This window comes from Euphorbia lathyris, chromosome 9, assembly GCF_963576675.1.
Source record: "Euphorbia lathyris chromosome 9, ddEupLath1.1, whole genome shotgun sequence".
Classification (NCBI taxonomy): Eukaryota; Viridiplantae; Streptophyta; class Magnoliopsida; order Malpighiales; family Euphorbiaceae; genus Euphorbia; species Euphorbia lathyris.
In genome coordinates this window covers 69,199,268-69,215,937 of record NC_088918.1, presented here as the reverse complement: position 1 = coordinate 69,215,937, position 16,670 = coordinate 69,199,268, and the positions used below count along the sequence as shown (strand labels likewise).

General features: G+C 32.3%; 1 protein-coding gene across 2 annotated transcripts; it reads left to right on the top strand.

Annotated features, from left to right (window-relative positions):
* Positions 1-7,664: 7,664 nt before the first annotated feature.
* On the top strand, positions 7,665-15,269 carry LOC136205866 (protein NARROW LEAF 1-like). 2 transcript variants are annotated; one of them, XM_065996698.1, is made up of 6 exons: positions 7,665-7,887; positions 8,685-9,191; positions 9,513-9,656; positions 10,713-10,953; positions 13,265-13,765; positions 14,490-15,269. In XM_065996698.1, the coding sequence occupies exons 2-6, from the start codon at positions 8,697-8,699 to the stop codon at positions 14,888-14,890; spliced, it is 1,782 nt and encodes a 593-aa protein (XP_065852770.1). In that variant the 5' UTR covers positions 7,665-7,887; positions 8,685-8,696; the 3' UTR covers positions 14,891-15,269. The 2 variants fall into 2 exon arrangements, with proteins under 2 accessions (XP_065852770.1, XP_065852769.1); XM_065996697.1 differs by having other exon boundaries at positions 14,484-15,269.
* Positions 15,270-16,670: the final 1,401 nt, after the last annotated feature.

Sequence of the window (16,670 nt, the reverse complement as noted above, 5' to 3'; positions counted from 1 at the left end):
TATTAAGGGAAAGATCATCTAATCATGGAATTACCTTTAACCTCTAATTCTATTCCCATCCAACTTTAAACTTCTCTTTTTATCCTATCTTCCTTTTGACAAACTAAGACCTCGAAGATTGAAAATCTTATGGAATACTCTTATGTTTCAAAAGATGCTCAAATACACTAAATTAATTTGCCCTTTGTCAATTCTTATAACATGTATATACATGATTTTTCCTTTACAAGAAATATCAGGTATTTGATCTCCACCAAACGCCCACGTGCTAAAGAATATGTCCAAAGTTTAAAGATGAACCAATGTTCTCTGAAGGCCACCAGTACAGAACAATATGTCACATTGGAGATACCTTGGTGTTTACTCTCCTTTTTATACTTACTATAAGTCAGTATTAGTTTGCACATTCATAAAACCTTTTCGTTTTGTTAAAACTAAAACAATATTAAACATATTCTCAAGTTCAGGTTGTAATGGGGCTAGGGTTAGGGGTAATGAAAAAGAGTTATTTTAAGACGTAAGTTTTAGCATTAAACTATATTTGATGGCACATGAAAATTGTTTAACTAGCATATTTTGGGGGTAAAGAACTGAAAGTTAATAAAATTGTTTGAAAGTCTTTGAAATTGCTTGAAATTTTCCCTTTTCTTTTATATAGCGGGGAAAACGAGAAATATTCTTTCAATTTTTTTTTTTCACTTGATGCGTAAGACTCACTAGTAAATTTTCGATTTTTTTTAGAGGAATATGCTATATCCGGGCTCTTTTTAATTAGTGCTAAAACTTAAGGGTAAAAAGTTATTTAAGATATTAAGGACATTAAAAAAATCGGGTTAAAAAAAGTTAATTGGCTCAAAAGGGTTTTCTAGAGATTATGTAAAACAAGAAATTAAAAGAAAGAAAGAGTCAATGCTAAATGATTTTGTCATTTATTGCTTTTTTTTTTTTTGTAAAAACGGACAAATTAAACTTAGTATTTGGTGCAAACCATATGATTCTAGGCGAGCAAAATCTTTCACAAATTTGAAAGAAGTTAGAGAAACGTGAAGTTTACCCTTTAGACTCAAAAATCTCATAATAATGACCGGTTATTTTGTGCTTTTGATTTTTTCATTAAAAGACTCAAATTTTGATCGTTATTTTTTTTCAAAGTTAATTGGTAAACTAACTCGTGAACCTGAAACAATTTAATCATATTTTCGCTGGGTATGATTTTCTATCCAACTCATAATTCTAGCAAATTCGAAATCCAAACCTAAATTTATCGATTTAAATCGATCCTATGCCTTGTTTATTTTTGTTTGAGGAAAAATAACGAATTTTAATTTTGGAGGAGGTTAAAACAAAAAGTCTTAAACTCAACTAATAAAAATAAATTTAATCAACTAGAAATAAAAAAATAAACACTATTTAATTAAAATATACGAAAATGAAATAAAATTGTATGTAATTGTTAGTGATATTTTCGTAATATTATTATTGGGGTGAAAATATTTTTTTATTTTATTTTACAAAAAGAATCAAATAATAGCAAAAAATCAAAAATTTAAAAAATATATTTTTTTTTGTAGGTTTTAACGAGACCTATTCTTGGAATAATATTTTTTTCCAACGATTTCCAACGATAACCACGTATCGGCAAGGCCTACCCCGTCTCGACGAGACGTGTCATGGTCTCAACGAGACGGGTCCTGAATGCCATTTTCCCAACGTAAACTCGTTCGCTACCTACGTTTCTTGCCTCAAATCTCTACATTTTCATTTAGTTGGAATGCTGGGAGTGCTGGGAGTAAAAATAGGAGTTTATTGGACATGAGGCTTGAATTCTTTGCTACAAATAGGACCCTAAACCATCGTTCTAAAACCCAACCAATCAATTCAATAAAAATTCAATCAAAACCTACCGTAGAAACTCAACTTTTTCTCTAAAATTGTTCTTCAATTTTTTTTTTATTTTTTCCAAGCAATCAAGCTCTTTAATCTTTGTTTTAAGCCTCTTGCATTCATTCCCTAAGCTTCTAATTCATTAGAAATGAAGTTTCCATCACACCCAACCAACATTCAATCAATCTCTACAAACAAAAATTCAGTTCTTCCTGAAATATTTCTTCCAAAATCCGTTCTTCCTAAGCAATCAAGCTTCATTCTAAAGCTTTAATTGTCATCCTTAAACCCTTAATTTTATTCCCCAAACCTTCAATTTCCTTGAAACCAAGTTCCCAACAAGTCACCATTGTCATCTTCTCTAAAAGCTTAGAAGCATTCTTCAACACAAATTATCAGTCATCATCCATAACATGAGGCCAATTTTTAGCTCTAGACATTGACGACTCAACAATTCAATTCAATTTCAACTTTTGTCAATATTTCATTCTTAATTGCTTTGTCAAATGTAATTTCTTCACGAAATTAACGTACTATTTTCAGTTGTAATATTGTTCTCGTTCCCAATTTTTATCATCTGTAATCACAAAATATTTACAAAATCAATAAAAAGGAAAAATTCCCAAATTCTTTGTATTGATTTCATTTTAGTCACAAATGCTTTAGCTAGTTAAGCTTTCTTTAGTGGAAATATGAACCCAAAAAGAATTTTTTTTATCAATCCTTATATTCTTCGTCCAATCATTAATTGTTAAAAGTCAAGTTTGGCGCAAGATCTATATTAAAAACCATTTGGGAATTAACTTCTCTAGCATGCTTGCACAATCACTCATAAAAGCCAAGGTTAAAATCGAGATATTCCGAAAATATCGCTAACAAGTACTAATTTCAATCTTGTCACACATGGATTGGATACGGGCGTGCCATGAAAATTAATTCCCAATTGATTTTGACAGTTACAATTGTGAATTATGCACGTGAAAAATTGAATTCTAAATGAAACGATTGGTGAGTGATGCAAGGGTTGAAAAATGTCCCTTTTGAATTCTTAGCTCCACTATAAAAGCTTTGCTAGATAATTTATAACTACTGATAGTAAAATGGAATTGAAATAAGGATTTTGGAAATTAAGATGAAAACCCGGGAATTATAATTGAAATTATTTCTATATAAAATAGTTAAATCAATTACAGAATTAAATTTGAACCAAACTAACGACATAATGGAAATTAAGATATAAAAGTGTAATAACCATAATAGAAATTGAAATAACAAACTTGAAGCCAACAAATGGCTGTTTCGATGGGGCTTTGAGTTGCAACCGACTTCAAATTTATGAGCATGTTGGTCCTTTGTGATTTAAGGATTAGTTCATAAGGAGGGGATAAAGAACTATTTAAAAAAAATTTCCTTTAAAGGCTGACTTAGTTCTTATATTACTTAAGATTTTCCTTTTATTACTTAGCACTTTGATATTGAGTGAGGCTAGAGGCAGCTTTAGTTAATCAAAGACTAAGGCTGCTTCTACCGTTGAGTCGGGAAATAGCACTAAGGAGTCTATTCCTGAGCTCAGCACCAATAATCACAACTCATCGTTAATTCAGTTAAGCGTTTTACTAGGCACAATGTAAAGCAAGCATATAAGGAGTTGAGGGTTAAAGAATGTTACTCAGCAGATTTATCCTGGTTCGGCCTCCTGCCTACATCCAGTCCCTGGAATCCTTCCGAGCTTTAATCCACTACTGAGCTCTTTTGGATAGAGCACAAACCCCTTACAATAGAGTTACAGAGTACCTTCCTCTATAAACCTATACTCAATACCAAGAGTAGTTATAGAGTACCTTCCTTTATATCTACCTACACTCAGCACTACCTAACTCTGAATGCTAACTCTGAATGCTAACTACTAAGCAACTCAGAGTCTCCTCATAATTTAAGAATTGATAATTTTGTTCTATTAACAAAGAACACTAGTAAGATCTAGTTTAAACGTTTACACGAAGATTGGAATTGATGTAAGATTTGCTTTGCTTTTTGCACAGAAACTTTAAGCAGGAATTTGCTCAGCTTTTCGACTTGGTGAAGATCTGCGTCGAATGAAGCAAATGAAGAGCCTATTTATAGTGACACTTTAGCCTTCGGTGATTTCGAATTTCGAAATAACCATTGGAGGGAAACGACTCTGATGTCCCTTTTGCTCCTCAGTGCTTAGTGTCTTCGGCAAATAAGAACACCACCTTTTCTACGTTGATCAGTGCTCAGATGCTTTTGGTCAGTAAGCGTCAGGTTGTCTCTCCATTTATAGCAAAGTCTCCTCGACAGCTTTCTGTTGCGTCTGAACTTTTCCTTAATTGGATTAGCTTTGTCTACAAGTTGGTTGAGTCAACTTCTCATTGTCTGTTGAACTCAGCAACTTCGTTGTGAAGCAATTCACAAGCCTTCTGGATCCTTCTTCTTGCTGGGCTGAGTTGATTCATAAGCTTGAATCTTTTTGCTTGGGCTTTGACTTGGCTTTATGGGCTTTGGGCTTTGGGTCTTGGTCTTAATGTCTTTCAATACTTGTGAATTAAATACTCAACATTTGAACAAACACATTAGGAACACTTAAATCAAAGCATTTAAATTTAATGTGTTGGAATATTTTATCATATGGATTTAATTCTAATTTGAATAATTTTGTCAAATCAAAATCATTGTGGAAATGTGTTTCAACACAAATGAGCCACTTGAACAGTTGGTAGTGAGCATGAAAGACTTAATTTGTGGAGCTGCAGTAAGTGTAAACAAAAATAGAATAGACATATTCTTGTAAAGAGGATGGATTTTGGGGGTTGAAAATGGCTTGTGGAATGAGGTTTTGGAGACGAATTGAAGTGAAATAAAAGTCTAGAATTAGAGTTAGGATATCAGAGATGAGAATAGAGTGAAAATTTTAGACAAAATGAGCTTTAGGGGGTCGAAACAAACAAAAGAAAATAGTTGGACAAAATCTATAAAAAGGTGCAGAAACTAACTTTTGCGAACTTTGGGAGAAAATGTTAAATTTCGGGCTCAGGATTGGCAAATGAACATTTGTAACTTGAAAATGGGTTGGTAAGGAGTGATTAGAATCTTGGAAACATGAAATTTGGAGGCCAAAAGCTAAAGAAAATGAGTTATAAAGTCGGGTTAGTGTACTAGTTTGTTTGGGTGTTTGGTTGGGGTTTGGAATGACGATTTTAGCCACTATTTATAGTTTTTATGATGTAGAAGTTACAACGTCCTCCCACTTCTTTCTAAATTCATTCACCAACTTTTCCAATCCTTCCACTTCTCCATTTTCTCTTAAATGGGTTTATGGGTTAATGGGTAGTGAAAGCAAAAGCTTAGGAGAATGTTAGCAAAATTCTGCACATGTCTAACACATGTGCTAATTTCAAAAAATCGAAACACCATCAAGACGGCTTTGTTTCAACTCTGAACAATAACCCATGGATTCGACAAGACGTCTAGTTTCCAAAAACCTCATCACTCTGTAAAGAAACTGTTATTTCATACCTTGAAAACTTAACAAAAGCGAGTTTTTTTTTTTAATTCCACACGACGTGTGGGTATGGTCACACATGGTGTGGAATTAAATTTCTCAAACAGAAACTTATATTAAAAGCCACACGACTTGTGGCTCTTTTGAGCTAGCATGTTCGTAATTTTGATATAGTTCATATCGTGTCAATGCTTAACACGTTGTGTAGCTAATTGACTCTTCATGTTGGTTATTTTGAATTTGCTAAAAAATAGGAATATCTGGTATATATATATTTATTTTTTATTTCCTTTTTCTTAATCTTATTCCTTTTTCTTAATCTTATTATTTTTAAAACTCTCTCAAACGGATGTTCTTAGTTCGTGGATCACCATATCTTCTCTCGATTAATATCGACATAGTTGATTTGTGACCGATAATACTCAATCATAGTTTCATTCTTCCACTGCAATCTATTTATTTATAAGGTTTTTATGCTACAATTATTTCTGTTTGTTATAATTTTAGATAAAATCCAATAATCTCATAAAAACAATATAAACATAATATTTTTCTTTTAATAGTTTCTTTTGTTAAATATTCAATGAATTTCTATATAAATAATTTGTAGTTTATATGGATTAATTCATTATTATTTTTATATTTGGAAAGTTATTTTTACTTTTACATTCGGTGGATTGGTATATTATTTACTATAAATATATAATTTTTTATCAAGTGATTATACTAGTATTTTCATATTATGGTTACATGATTTTATTGTATCGTAAAGTTTTAGATTTTCTAAAAATTAAAATGTTAAATGAGTGAAAATGAGCATTCTTATTAAAATTTCAATTTCAATGGAAACAAAAATAGATAGTTTTTCTCTATTTTATAAATGTAGACACGATAAAATTTCCATCTAAAATAAAAACGAGGATGGAAGTAGTTATTTTCTCATTCGGTAGAAAAATGTACAATTTTCAAGAGATGAATTGAGTGATCAATTAGTAATTTATAAAATTATTTATTTGATGTGAATTAAACGAATTTCTTTTTTGTTTATAGAAAATTAGATTAATCTATAGGTAGAATTAAGTTGGATTGGACCGGGTCTAATCGGATTTTACATTAAATTATTTTATCCAATCAGTTTAATTAATATTTACATTTTATTTGGATGAGAGTGGTCAAGGTAAAAAAAGTGATTTCCAAACCTAATCCGTCCAAATAATATATGTTTATACTAAAAAAATCAATTAAGAATAATATTAAACTATAAATACGTACAACCAATTAAAATTTTAATTGATTAATTAAAAAAATCAATAAAAATAATTTTATATAACAAAAAATATATTTAACAAAGCAATACAAATTAAATAGAAGTAAATAAAAATATATATAATATAAGGATGAACAGAGTCAGGTTGAGTTCGAGTTTTTGAGGCAAATCCTAAACCAATCCATTTTATGGTTTGAATAAATTCGAATTAGGCTAATCAAAATTTTAAATATATATATATCCAAATCCAATCCAGGAGAAATGATTTAATGGGTTAATATCAGAGGACACATCAACGCATTTATAAAAAATGTATTTTTTAAACTAAAACATCGGTTATAATTAAATAATAATAAGAGATAAAGTGTCAAAATAGATCTATTGTTTTTTTGGGAAGTATCAATTTAGGCTTCACATATAAAATAACATAAATATAGGTTTAACGTTAGAAAAGATATCAATTTAGGTTTCGAGAACGGATTGGACACGTCATTCCTATTACTCCGTTAAGTTTTGATTTCACCATCCACGTACAATTGACAGAACTTAACGGAGTAATATCAACGTTGTGTCTCATTCCATTATCAAGGTCTAAATTGGTACAACTTTTTAAACAGTAAGCCTATATTGATACTACGTTGAGCCTAAATTGATACTTCTCTAAAAATAATATGTCTATTTTGGTACCTTATCCCTAATAATAATTATAATTTTTTTTATAGTTTGTCCGATTTTCCGATTCGATACTCGGTATAGTCCATTTAGATGGATTCTCTCCTAATTAAAGTTTTGGAAATATATTAAGGTTCGAATTCGAGATCTATAAGCCCTTAAAAGCACTCAAGCTAGCCTTAATTGGTAATAATAATTATATATTAAAAATGATGTTTTTTAATAAAAAATAATTAAAAATAATATTAGTTGATACTATAGGATATTGATCTGTCTTTCTGTTTGTCTGTCCAAATATTTTAGCAATTAATTAATCAATTAAATTATAATAACAAGATTTTCCTTCTCTCTTTCCATAGAACTTTGAGTTTCTCTCTCCAAAACCAGTATGGCTTGCTTCTTCCCTGTCTATCACTTCACCCATACACATACCGATTTCTAGCATTTACTCTCATCGACGAGCATTTTCATTTCTAGGGCATGAACGTCTTCAAAGGGGCTATCTTCAACTTCTCCATCTCAGCTCTATCAATTTTGATCGGTATGTATGTCTTCACTTCATCTTCCTCCACTGCTCTCTTTTCTATCTTCCCTTTTCTTCTCCTTTATTCGTCTGTTTCATCAATTTTCTTCCAGTACTTTAATTTACTCATTTCCTACAGCTTTGCTCTGACCAATATTGTATCCATTTTTTTTGTTTTTGACTTCTGGATGATATTGTGGATAATGGATATAGGGTTTTTGTTCTTCATGTATATGTTGTTGGTTTTGGCACAGAAAAAGGTGTTTTAAATCCTCTTATCTTTGTCTATATTTCCTATTTCAAGTCCTCTTTCTTTCTTTTTTGGTTAATGTTCTTCTACTAAGCTGTTAAGAATCTTATTCTCTTTTTGAATTTGGATATGTTAGAGATGAACGTATGATCAGATTTTGTATTTCACTTTGATAGCTATTAACTTCTTGTTGCTTATAGAAGTTTGGCTTCATTTTGAAAAGGTAAGGTGAACAATTGAACTATATTATAAGTTTTTGGTCCTTATTTTTTCTTTACCTTCTATGGTTTCCAATTTGGATATAATTGAATGTGCTGCAGCACCAAATAGGGGAAATCAACCTATCAACAGCCACTAGTTCTTTGAACATGTCCGATTTCTGTTTCTGGCATACTTTCTGGCCCAGATTTCATTTAACAGTTCTAATTATTTGTTTGGTATTATTTGTTAATGGGTTGGTTTTCTATTTATATAATCAGCTATTACTTTGTCATCCAACTTACTCTCATATTCTTAGCACGAATATGTTCCATTGGTTTTAAGAAGCTGCGAATTGTGTGTATAGGGGAGCTGAAAGATGGACAGGAACAAATTGGATTTAAGATTGCATCACTCCGGATCAGCACAATCTGAGGAATCAGCATTAGATTTGGAAAGGAACTGTTGCAATCATCGTAATCTTCCTTGGTCAAGTCCGTCATCACTTCAACAATTTGCATCTGGTGGTCAACATTCTGAAAGTAATGCTGCCTATTTCTCTTGGCCGACTCCGAGTCGATTAAATGTTACGGCAGAAGATAGAGCAAACTATTTTGGAAACCTTCAGAAGGGGGTGTTGCCTGAAACTCTTGGGAGGTTGCCATCAGGACAGCAGGCCACCACCTTGCTTGAACTAATGACTATTAGGGCATTTCATAGCAAAATCTTGCGTCGGTTTAGTCTTGGCACTGCCATTGGCTTTAGGATTCGACGAGGTGTCTTAACAGATATTCCAGCTATTCTTGTCTTTGTTGCCCGAAAAGTTCATAGGCAATGGCTCAACCATGTTGAGTGCTTACCTGCTGCACTTGAGGTTTTTAAATTCTATACCTCTAGATATAATCATGTTCTTATATTTCTATTTTTTTACAGTAATTTATTTTTTACTTTGTACAAGGGGCTTCTTGGGTGAGGGGTGGTCATTTTTATATTGTAAATTACTGGTTTGATAATATTATCATTTTGATAACCCTTAATTATCACTTGAATTGAAACTCAATGTTGGATAAGAACATATAGCATGTTAAAAAAACATGACAATAGTTAATAGTTTGATGCATGACTGCCATAATTGTTATTTGTTTATTTATTTCTTTTCTGAGAAGTTGAAATGCCTTTTAATTGTATGAGGCAGGGGCCAGGGGGTGTATGGTGTGATGTAGATGTTGTTGAATTCTCATATTATGGAGCACCTGCACCAACTCCAAAGGAACAGTTTTACACCGAGCTTGTAGATGGGTTAGGAGGAAGTGATCCATGTATTGGTTCTGGTTCCCAGGTATTTTACTTCCTGTGTATGATATTCCTGTTTTGCGTGCTCATTAGAAGGATATGAATGCTACTGATTTATACCCAAAAAAAGGCAATATTGAGAAAAATGCAGTTCAGGTTGACTTATCAAATGCATGGAAGGTAGGGTCCTCAGGTGGATGGTAACTTTCTGAAATAAGTCCCCTGTTGATTTTTACTGCTGCTAGTAGTTAAGTACAATAAGTTTTCCAACTGCAATGTAGTTGGTGGATAGAAACTTCGTTTGGTCAATAGAGGGTAGTATGAACAAACAACTATTTATTGACGTGTTAAGAGCTTGAAATGTTTATCTGATAAGAATGTCATATGAATGTTTTGTGGCAGTAGACTTTACGTTGATGTAGTCGTTTTGGTGCTAAATTTGGGGCTTTGATTCATGGGATTATGCCTTGCCTTTATATTTTTTAAAACAGAAGGGGATCTAAAAGGTTATCTTTTTTATATCTGCAGAAAGCTTGAAGCAAACATTTGTTTAAGCATTTCAATCGTTTGACTCCTTGAGGGCATGGAGGGAAATGAAGAGTAGAATGGCCAAAATTGTTATGGCTTGAATTTTTTTCTTATCTACCCATAATGATGTATAAACTAGAAAAGTGGCTCATGTGTTGAATGCAACAGAGCATCCAGTAACATTGGTGGAAGATATGGTGTTGACTGGGTTATTGAAACTGAATTTGAATTACCATACAAGATAAACACGATTTGTATGGAAATATTGAATAGATCTTAAGAAGTTGTGACGATATCAGATATTAAGATTATGAATGAGACCTCTTGATCCATGGATGTCATTTTCATAATTCTATAAAATGAAAACACTCACATTACGGAGGAGTTCTCTTAAATTTTTTGTGCTCAACATAGTTTTATGTTAGAATTTTTTATTGAAAAGGAATAAAATTTTTGGTCATTTTGTTTGGTTATCCTCTGAGCTTTTTAATTTTATTGATGACATTTGTTTATTATACTTTATTTCTTAGCATGTAGTTAAAAATTCTAACTATCTTCACTTTATTTTTTTTAGGTTGCTAACCAGGAGAAATATGGAACGTTGGGTGCTATTGTGAAAAGCAGAACAGGGAACAGACAAGTCGGCTTCCTCACAAATCGGCATGTTGCGGTGGATTTGGATTATCCAAGCCAAAAAATGTTTCATCCTTTACCACCCAGCCTTGGTCCTGGAGTTTATTTGGGTGCTGTGGAGAGAGCAACCTCATTTATTACAGATGAGCTTTGGTATGGTATCTTTGCCGGATCAAACCCAGGTAAAATAACTTCACATGTGGGATTACATGCATTTTGGATTATGAGATCAGAAGGCTTATTCATATGCATGTAGAGAATCCTAAGAACATGTAGTTCTGTAAAGAATATGAAATAATAGGGAACATTCCAATCAAATGAGTTATGAACAGTTTAAATAAACAGTCTAGATATAGTCTTTATCATATAAATCTATTAATCATGAAGAATGAGGTTTGATAAGCTATGACAAATTGACAAGTCATAAGGATTTTTGTTAGAAACGATTGGGGATTTTTTGTTGGTTATAATTTTGTACTCTATTAGTACTTAAAAAACACTATCATTAAATGTTTCAAACAAAGGCTGGTTTTATTGCCCGGGTAAATTGCACCCATGGCCATTGAACTTTACCTAAACTAACATTATGGCCACTTAACTTCAAAATCACTCAACTTTACACTTACTAACATTATGGCCATTTCCTTAAAAAAAAAAACTAACATTATGCCCACTAAACTTCAATTAAGGCCGCAAAATGACCGTTGATGACCTAAAAATAGAAAATTTCAAGAGTTGATGATATTCTAAGCAACTTTAATTCTTCAACTTTTTTGTTTTGGGGTCATTTAAGTGTTGTTTGGTTAGGAGAGAGAAAGTAAATTCGTAGAGAGAGAGAGCGCTCCGGAAATGGTGATTTTGAAAAATAAAAAAAGTGATTACATGGTAAATGTGGTTCTAAACAACTTTAATTCTTGGATGTTTCCATTTTGAGGCCGTCTACCGTCATTTTGAGGCATTAATTGAAGTTTAGTGATCATAAAAAGTGTAAAGTTGAGTGACTTTTATGTTACATTTTGAAATTTAGTGGTTATACCGTGAAAATGGATAAAGTTGAGTGGCCATGGGTGTACTTTACCCTTTATTGTCTTTGATAAATGGTACACAAATTTAGTTGGCACGTATTGAAACTAAAGTGACAATTCTGTTTTAGGTTTACAGAATCATGGTTCACCATTCATATTTATGTATTTATTGAAATTCAATATTCATCCTTTAAACTTCATGTATATGTTCATGATTCGATCCAATTTTGTGGTGGAATTTCATCAAAATCCTTAGGAAGTCTGTCTTTTTAAAGTTTAAACTTCATTCATGTCAGATATTAATATGAAGTGGACCATTAACTGAACCAATTGAACTAAAAGCGCTGCTAGGAATTGATCCCTAGACCACTTGGTGCTCTGATACCATGTCATGGAACCATTTGAACTAAAAGCTCAAGCTGATAGTTCAAGGTCCACTTCATATTAATATCTGACAAATTGCATTAACCTTCCTTAGTCAATTTGACCCAGCAACCAAACATTAATGTTCTTTCTGGATCAGTACGTTTGGAAGCATTACCTTTTTTTTCTATTGTTTATATTTTTATGTAATCCCTAGCGAACACTAAATGAGAACTTGATTACGCTAATCGAATTCGTAAGATCATCAAGTGCTAATTTATAGTCGTGCTCTTATGTTTCATCTTCAAAGTAGAGCCTTAGACTACCAAGCACATTGCAGTTTCCAAAACTTACAGATCATTCTTCTTAAGGTGATTTATACTACAAGAGCAATAATAATTATGTAATAGTAATTTAGTGCATGTTTTTAGCAACTTCCCGGAAATATCTTGTTACACCAAATTACTGTATGATGACATGTGGCAGGGTTTTTCACATTTATGCGCGAGGTATTAACATTAGTACATGAAATGTTCATGAATCACACTTCATTAGCTTGATACATGACAAATTTCCATTGCTTCACCTATACTATTCCAAGTGGTCCATGAAAGTATTAAAGCATAATTAGTTGGATAAATAAATGTCCCAATTGCTTACGATCAAGTTCCTACTTATGTTGGATCTCTTTCTTGGTGATGAATTATCATTGGATCCCGTAGGTTTTTTTGAAGTGAACAAAGTATTTATTGGCTTGGACTTAACACTGAATAGATCAAACTCAATAAAGCACAAAAACTATGATACAATTATTAATGAAAAAAGAAATACACGAATACATCCTCTTTCACATGGGGAACCAAGAACTCTGTTTTTACCTAGTTAAGTCACAAGTCACCGTAGCATATGAGCAAAGCTGCACGACCATTATTTCTTTTTTCATACTTATGAATAATACCCATCATCCCACATAACTGTAATAATATATATGTCATAAAGGCTCATTGTATATTGTTTCTACTTATTGTCTGTTTGTATGATATATTGCAGGACAATTATCTTTTTTGTCGCTCAATATGCCCATTACGATATTGCTCTCTTGCAGAAACATTTGTGCGTGCAGATGGGGCCTTCATTCCTTTTGCAGAGGATTTTGACATGAGTAATGTAACTACAATTGTGAAAGGTGTAGGGGAGATTGGTAATGTCCATATTATAGACTTGCAATCTCCAATTAACAGTCTGATAGGAAGGCAGGTTGTCAAAGTCGGAAGAAGCTCTGGCTTGACTACAGGAACCATAATGGCCTATGCTTTGGAGTATAATGATGAGAAAGGGATATGTTTATTTACTGATTTTCTTGTTGTTGGTGAAAATGAGCAGCCATTTGATCTTGAAGGTGATAGTGGAAGTCTCATTATGTTGACGGGTCAGAATGGTGATAAGCCTAAGCCAGTTGGGATCATTTGGGGTGGCACAGCTAATCGAGGTCGGTTGAAGCTAAAAGTTGGCCACCCCCCAGAAAACTGGACTAGTGGAGTTGATCTCGGTCGCCTACTTGATCTCCTTGAACTCGATCTTGTTACAACCAATGAAGGGCTTCAAGGTTTGTTATGTTCCTACTGTTACTTGTTCTTCAGCACATTCCATTAATTTTTTTGAGTCCTTGGTGTTTGCGTCTTCGACAGGTGAAAGATACCTAAAGTGAGGGTTAATAACACTTGTGATCCTCCTACTGTTGGAAACATTAAACTCCTTTCGCTTGTATTTGGATGACAAGTGTGGTCATTTTGACTAGAAAACACTGACTGAGCTCACTGAAAGTGACAGGCGGGTGTCACATCATGTACATATGAACTTCTCAAAAAACAAAATTTGAATAGAAAAAGAATTCCTTAGATGAGTTGATGAGTGAAAGTTCAATGTGTAAATGATGTGGCAACCACTGGTCATCTTTCGCAAACCCGGCTAGTATTTTTTTGCCAAAACAACTGCAATCAAATAGAAGTAAACGGATTTCAGTGTTACAAACTAACGAGTTATGGTCATTCTGTTATAATAATGTTGAAACTTGGAGGACAATAGGTGTCATTAACCCCTAAAGTGATAATGTTGAATGACACTTCATGGGGTCTTAGTTCTGTCCTCATGCATACTTTGAATTTGATGACTATACCTAATATTGCACACGTAGGAGCTGTCGTAAACTGAACCTTATGCAGTTGATTTGTTTGTGTAACTTGGTGAATGCTAGTCATTGATGTGTCATACTGTTGTAATTAGAAAGATAGAAGTCTGTTTATGTCTGTGTTCTTTCATTGTAGCTGCAGTTCATGATCAAAGAAATGTATCAGCAGCAGGCTTAGATTCTACAGTCGGGGAGTCATCATCCCCTATCCGAGTGCCAACAAAAGATCGAATTCAAGAACACATTGAGCCTCTAAATTTAAACATTGAGCAAGTCAAAGTTGAAGAAGAGTTCCAGCAAGGACCAACTTCCCCTTCAATTCACAACGAGTTCCATATAGAATACGGAGCAGAAGCAGCTCCGAATGTGGAACACCAGTTTATTCCGCGTTTCACTTCGAGTTCTCCAGTTCATGATAGAAACCGAGACGGAAATATGGGATTAAAAAACCTTGCGGTATTGAATCACGACGCGGACGAGGAGTTGTACATGTCGCTACAATTGGGCGAACCTGAACCTAAGAGAAGAAAACAGTCGGATTAGAGTTTTAGCGTTGAAGATTCCAAATCACGGAATGTTGCTTGGAGAAAACACCTTTCAAAGATAAGCTTGCAAGGTCACCTCTCCTTGTTCTTCCAAATTTTTAAGTTGCAAGTAAGTATAATCAAGTGTTAAATTGAAAAAACAAGGTTCAAACTTTTAAGTTTTAAATTAGGTGAAGTATCATTCTTTTTGTTTTTCCCCCCAATGGTTACAAGTTCAGGTTACATATGTGCTGTGGGGGTCATATACAACATGTACTAGAGGAAGAAAATGTTTAGGCTATATATTTATAATGTCATTATTGTACCATAACCACTCCAAAAGTTGGAGCAAGTATTTATAGGTACTCAAGACATCAAATGGGTAACTTTGCAAACTCTATGGGTGTTTGTTTTTGTTTTTCGGAACTGTGTTTTTGAAGGTCAGTAAACTAAGAATCGTGTAAACTGTAAAGGGAACAAAAAAAAAAAAAAAAAGAAATGGTAAAATAAATTTAAGGGGAGAGAACTAAGGAAGAATGGAAATAAATTATGATTTTTCGGTTCGTGATTTAATTAAATATTAAAGATTATATTTATTTGAATCCAAGTCCTCTGTAATAAAAGAAAGACTAAGGGCTATTTTACATCAAAGTAACAAACAACAACAACAAAGTCTTAGTCTCGAAATGATTTGGGATCGGTTAACATGAACCGTGAAATCAAATTGTATCAGCAATATAAAACTCACAAACATTCAAAATAAATCCAAGACAATCAAATCACAAAATTTTATTCACAAAAAATCAAAGATGATAACTTTATTATGAAAATGTTATTTAATCAACAAATCCCTTAATTTTTAGGATAAATTATCGGCTAATTATATTTTATTATTATAGCAACTACCAAGTACAGGAGTAACTTCATCTTCCTCGGACAAAAGAAAAAAAACACATAATTGAAACATAGATATTTTTTTTTTGGTTAATTGAAATATAGATATTAGATAAATAGATTTTAGGTCTAATATCAAAGATGATAGTTTTTCCTATTATTTTGGGTCTCCTTTGTTTGTTAATCTGATTTTGACATTATTTTTATTGCTTAAATTCTTCTTATTTTCAGAATTGTTTGAGAAATTATTTTAAAAAGCCAATCCAAAACCATGTATGTATGTGTATAAAAATGTCAAATAAATATATTGATATTCAAGAGTCTATCACGTATTCGCCACTGTTGATATTAGAAAAATATTGATTTATTTATCTTTTTAAGTGAAAACAATGGTCATTTTATCTTTTAGTAATCTATTTCAACAATGGAAGGAAAAAAAACCATAGCAGAAATTACAAATTTTAAGGTATTAAATTTGCAAAAATAAATGAAATCCTTGATTAACAATAAAAGTATGAGAAGGATAATAGAAATTATATGAATAGAAAAGCAAGAAAGATAAAGGAATCCATGAGAATGGGATGAGATTGGATAGTGACAATGGAATTATGAATTTGAAAAATAATTTTTAATTCATAATTGTATAAGTAATCAAATTCTATTAACTGAAAAAAATAATTATTTTAAGCCAGAACTGAGTTCTTGTGTAATTTTCACAAAATAAATAGCTAGACATAGAAAAGAAAAAGAAAAAAAAACAAAAATGGAAAAGAAAATGAATATGCATGGAAAAGAAAAGAAAAGACCGAAAAAAACGAAAATGGAACTGTAAAATTTCGCAAATCAATTATCTAAAAAATAAAAGAAAAATGGCATCTACTGTCAAATTTTTTGGTTTTAAAAAA